Consider the following 6,060-nt stretch of genomic DNA (forward strand, 5'->3'; position numbering starts at 1 on the left):
CTGGCCAGAACTACATGCTCCTATTCATGAATTTTGATCCACACTTGGAAAATTGCATTCCACATCACAAAATGGCTATGGGACCTGTGGAGTTAACCTGGTCCAAGCCCTGGTCCAGCAATGACACACAGTGCTGGTTGCCCAGGACCACATCCAGGTGGCTTCCAAGTATGTCTGAAAGAGTGGGAATCCACTACCTCTCTTGGCAACCATTTCCAACCCATCTCCTACATTACCAGAAAGCCTCTGCAAGATACTATCTACATTTATAAAGAAAAACATACATTTGAGAGCACTAAAAACACAGTGGTAGCTTCATGTTTCCATTCTCTAAATTAAGCTATATGTTTACTCTGCTGCTCCACGGACTGAACTGTACATCAGGGGATGGTTCGAACCAGCCCTCTGCTACTGCCTTTCCTTGGATAACACCCGTTATCAATACCACTGAACATACTACAGCCAGTCATGTCCACACAGAGCTTCTCGCAACATGTAACTCTATAAAACAATCAAAGATTCATCTAGATTTGAATATAAAGTGGAAGAAGCATCCATCTGTCTTCACCATGGTAACAACTACTGTTTAGCACAAGTGATCCTTACACATGTTACTGTAAATGCACAGGAAAGCTCTTTAACAAAATTAATTTTACAAAATTAATTAATTTCAAGATATTGCTAATTCTCCATACATCAGCAAGTGGTTAAATTAACAGAAGTTCTTTGAAAAGTATGATATTGTCTATTTTAAGAAACAGAGCGTAGTAACTACCATCCTGAGAAAAGATAACGCGTTTCATAGATTAATATCAGACATTTACAAAAAAATTGAAGATCAGTTTAAGAATTCCCAGTATCAGAAAATATCTGATTAAGGACAGTATCACCATTTCTGTCAGACTACTCAAAGGAATTATCAGAAGTATAGTCAAGATAACTGCTTAATCAACCTTTCACGTACAGACACATACAGGAAACATAACCCTGTAATCCACTGATGACACAAATCCTTTTTCTGTAACTTTGTGAGGTATTGTTTTTTTCCCCCTCTTTTAATACTTGCAAGAGAACCTGCGAGTAGGAAAAGATGCTTTCAGCAGATGGGAAGCAGCACTAAGCCTTGAAACACAACGACAACTTTTAAATGCTAAGCTTTTACTACAAAACATAACGTGCACTTCCTTCCCCCCTTTAAACATTCTTTAGATTGTAAAGTTTTGGGGTTTTTTTTAAGAAAAAAAGTGGCACAGAATAACTGTTTAAACTGATGAACATATCAAATCATAACTGACCTCATAATCTTAAGTTACCCAAGCATGAAAAAGCATGTCCACGATCTTCTTTAGCACAGCTTGTGCTAGAAACGAAGCTGTTGCAAGAAACGAGCAAACCAGTACCCCAAGTTTCACCCTCTGGACCAAAACACCAGATGCATCCATTAACAGCCATTGTTCTGAGGACAGCAGAGGAATGCAAAGCAAAGAACAAACTCAGGACATGCAAGTCTCTCTAGAACCAGGTGCCAACTTGCAATTCCCAAGATTACATTTCAAGCCCATGTTGCCGCTTATGCTGTTCCAGAAGTTTTTTGGTAGGCAGCATCACATTACACTTCCCACACTTGTGCTTTCTTTGGTGTGTTTTCACATGGTTTTGGAAAGCACATTTATCAACCGTAGAAAATTTACACTTTCTGCAGTGCAACTTTAAATGAGTCACCAAGTGGCGCTTCAGGTGGCTAGATGTGCGGAAAGCGAGAGCACACTGACTGCACTTGAACGGCTTCTCCCCTGTGTGAATCCTCATGTGTAGCTTCAGGTTTCCATTGTGGACTGTGCAGTAGCCACACTCTTCACACGTGTATGTTTTGACAGGTAGCTGCTTTTGTTCATAGAGACAGCCACTAGATGAGCTTTCTTCACGAGAGTGCGAAGCCAAATGCTGCTTCAAGGACAGCCATTTGTTTGTGGAAAAGTCACAGTTCCTGCACTTCAGATAATCTGAATTATAATGCATGACTTCGTGTCTTTTAAGGTGACTGGAAGTACGAAACTTCTTCTGACAAACACTGCAGCTGTAAGGTCTCTCACCTGTGTGAGTTCTTACATGTAGTTTAAGATTGCTTAAAATATAAGTAGCATACTCACACTCTGCACACTGATAATATTGTGGTTGACTCTCTGCTAGCAAATCATTCTCTTCAGCCCCCTGGACATCTGGCTGTAGTCCACAGACTTTTGAACCAAGCAAGGAACGGACACTGTTTGAACCTTCTGAGGAACCAAAATCTCTTTGCGGACACATACCTACATGCATTTCACGATGCCATTCAAGATCCTCCAAACAACTATCTACATAGAAGCAATGGCCAAACTTATATCCATTCTTTACATGAATTAGGCTGTGTTTCTGCAAATCATTTGATGTTTTAAATGCTTTGTTGCATTCTTTACACACAAACTGTCTTTCATCTGTATGTAATTTCAAGTGCAGCCTAAAGTTGCTATGAACAGTGGTAGCATAACTGCAGTGTTGGCATCTGTATGTTTTGAATGTGGACAAATTGGAAGGCCAGGTCACCTTTAGGTTTTCCACATATTTATGATATGCATCATCATCTTGAACTTGTGAATGAGAAGCCTTGGAGTTGAAGAGAGGTTCCTCTTTGAAAACGACAGCTTTCATATGGTGTGAATTCAGAGGAACTTCTGATCTATTCCCAACAGGTAAGCTACTGCTTCCATGACTCTTTTCAGAGAATTTCTTTCTAGAATGCATTTTCTTATTGTCCCACACATCATTTTCCTGCTTGGAGTCTACTGCTGAAGCCAGCACTCCCCCACCGAGACAATCATTTTCTTCACCATCAGAAAGACACACAGTCTCCTGGGAATCACTGTTAGCTTTGCATATTTTTCTTTCATGATATTCATTGCTCTGATTCGTATAACCATTAGTCTTAAACCGTTCATGAAATTTTTTATGAAATCTGAGATGTCCTTTAGTGTAAAACACCATGTTGCACTCATCACATGTATGATTCTTTACAGGTCTTTGAGTTCTCTTTCTTCCAGTTGCTGAGTCGAGTTGCTGCCCTTGGCAGGTTTCTTTCCCTGCATGTAATCTTCTGTGTCTCTTTAATGCTGTAGTGCTTGTGAAGTCTGACTGGCAGAACTCACAGGAATACGGTCTAGCCCCTGTGTGTATGTAGCTATGCCTTACCATGCTTGAAAAATACAGCGAAAAAAAGGTGCAAAACCTGCACTGGTATAGCTTATATCCAGCATGCCAGTACATGTGATTCAACAAATAGGATAAGCTAAAGCAGGAATAATCACATTGAGGACACTGGTAGGGTGGTCTCTCTTTATGTCCCTTCATGTGATAAATAAAAACCCGAGGATTTGATGAAGCAAAAAAACAAATTCTGCAGGAAAAACTAACTGGCACACTCAGAGGTGTAAAGTCCCTTTCCATTTTGATGAAAAATTTATCATATTTACTTTCTTTTTTCTTGGTCTCAGATTGTCTGTCTTCAGATCTTCTCTGCCCAACTTTTCTCACATTTTTTCTATTTTTTCTTGCCTTTTTCAGCCTAGTTATTTTCTTATGAAGCTTAAGGTGATTCTTAAGGGTGACAGAAAAGAAAAAGGTTCTTTTACAAAAACAGCATTTATACATTTTCTTATCTTTATGAGCTGAATAAAGATGTTTCTTTAGACGTGCACTGCATTTGTATACAGAACTACAAAACCTGCACTTCAAATTCAATCTTTCGTGCTTATTTGTAGAAGATGATGCTTTAGGAAGAGGTTTGATGGTCATAATATTACTTAGGCATGATAAATCTTCTTGCTGGTTTTGGGATTCTTTAGGGCTTGCATGAGAAGAAATTACTTTTTGCTGCTGATGTCTTTTTTTAGGAAATGGTGATAATGTCTTACAAATATGTTCTCCAGTAGTACTTGATTCAGCAGAAGTAGAGGCACCCATCTCTGTTTTCCCTACCTCTTTTAGTAATTCTTCTGAAGTAGAACAACATCCATCAAGAAACAGATCAGAACAATTATAGGTAAACTTTGGTTCTTCTTTCAAGCCATGTTCCAAAAGAGAACCCAGAGTTTCATCTTCAAATTCACTTCTCTTTGTTTCACTGTTACTGGCTTCATTATCTTCATCCTCTGAAGAGTCAGGATCTACAAGGGAATAAAAAGTCACATGCATTGCATGACACTTCATACAATCACCAATGTTCATGATCTACTGGTAGTTATAATCCCAAATTTTCTAATGACTTGATTGCTCTTTACTCCTTTTGATTGTTAATTTTTTCCTTTTTTCAAGGGCCTGTAGGGAGAGGACAAGAGGGATTGGCTTGAACCTGACAGAGGGGAGATTTAGATTAGATTTTAGGCAGAAGTTCTTCCCTGTGAGGGTGCTGAGGTGCTGGCATAGGGTGCTCAGAGAAGCTGTGGCTGCCCCATCCCTAGTAGTGTTCAAGGCCAGGTTGGACAGGGCTTGGAGCAACCTGGTCTACTGGAAGGTGTCCCTGCCCACAGCAGGGGATTGGAACAGGATCATCTTTAAGGTCCCTTCCAAATCAAACCACTCTGTGACTGTGTTCCATATATGTGTTCACATCCCATCCCCACCCCCCATCATTTAAATAATGTTTTAAAATGAAAAATCCCAGATAGAAGCCTTCTTCCCACTTAAAGCTCTGAAATTGACTGGACAACACTGCATCCCCTATACTTTTTAAGGAACAGCTTTACGCCAGAATTCCTAGAAAAGTACCATCACCAAACTTTGCTAGGGCTCCATTCTCACAAATATGATGCTCCTTTTGCTTTTTCAATTTACTTTCAGATCCTTTTTCCTAATGGAAGGTTGCCTTTTTGCAAACTGCAGCATAATGCAACAGTACCAACTTATTTTAGTTCCATTACATTTCACAGGAGTCTGTCAAAGAACTAAGCATACTCCAGCCAATATTCTCTTTCTGCTGCATATGATACTAATCCATGTTGAAATGCTTAGTCTAAAATAAATGGGTTCTGCATTCTTCCTATACACCTCACTACTTATTTCGAAACTTGAGATTTCTTAAGCTCTTGCACAAGGCTTATTAACAAGTTACCTTTCATTTCAACAATTGTCTCAATCTCCTTGTGGATTTCAGGTTGTTTCTCTTGACTGCCACCATCTGCAACACTGACAGGTTCCTCTTCATGTTTGTGTATCACTGCTGTCACCTGGCTGTTTGTTTTGATGGTATCATCTCTACCCTTGATGCCAGCAGAGAAGAGAGGAGGAATACTCTGAGAGCCACCATCACATTCTTCTTTGTAACTGGCTGCATTTCTCTCTGGAAGCTGTGTTTTGCAAGATGATGTAGGCAATACGTAATTTTGACATTCATCTGTGCCTGCACCATACCCGTCAGTTAAAGACAATTCTGATTCGTTACACATACTCTTGGTAACCTGTTTTTCTTCAGTGCGTGTCATACTATTATCCTTATTTGAAGAAGTCTTATTTTCATTCCAAATGCTTACACTGTTACTGTCATTTGAAGGTGTCCCATTACTTTGAAGGAGAACGCTACTGTTCAAGTTCACCTCCAGCTCATCCTCCTCCTTTGACTTGGGAACTGACACTGCTTGCTCCTCAGAGTCATCTGGGAGGAAATCATCATCGCTCAGCACAAGCACGGTGATAGGGAGAACAATTTCAAAGACATCTGGCTCTGAGGACAGAAAAAAGTAGTATTAATACTATTTCCAAAATACTGCATCCATTTCTGGTGTCCCAAACACAAACAGGACACAGAACTGTTGAAGCAAGTCCAGACGAGGGCCACAGGAATGACAGGAAGGCTGGAGCACCTCCCATATGAAGCCAGGCTGAGGAAGTTGGGGCTGTTCAGCCTGGAGAAGAGAAGACTGCGTGGAGACCTCATAGCAGCCTTCCAGCATCTGAAGGAGGCTGTCGTGGTTTAAGCCCAGCCGGCAACTTGGAACCACGCAGCCGCTCGCTCACTCCCCCCCCCCTCTC

At 40.5% G+C, this 6,060-nt stretch overlaps 1 protein-coding gene across 1 annotated transcript; it reads right to left on the minus strand.

Annotated features, from left to right (window-relative positions):
• Positions 1 to 1,545: 1,545 nt before the first annotated feature.
• On the minus strand, positions 1,546 to 5,752 carry LOC104401395 (zinc finger protein 493-like; the record flags this gene model as incomplete). Its single annotated transcript, XM_010016563.1, has 3 exons — positions 1,546 to 3,322; positions 4,082 to 4,199; positions 5,144 to 5,752. Coding segments are annotated over 3 exons (2,504 nt in total), but the record flags the coding sequence as incomplete, so codon positions are not given.
• Between the last annotated feature and the right edge of the window lie 308 nt (positions 5,753 to 6,060).

The sequence above is a fragment of the Nestor notabilis genome, unplaced genomic scaffold (assembly GCF_000696875.1).
Source record: "Nestor notabilis isolate BGI_N333 unplaced genomic scaffold, ASM69687v1 scaffold23516, whole genome shotgun sequence".
NCBI classification, from domain to species: Eukaryota; Metazoa; Chordata; class Aves; order Psittaciformes; family Psittacidae; genus Nestor; species Nestor notabilis.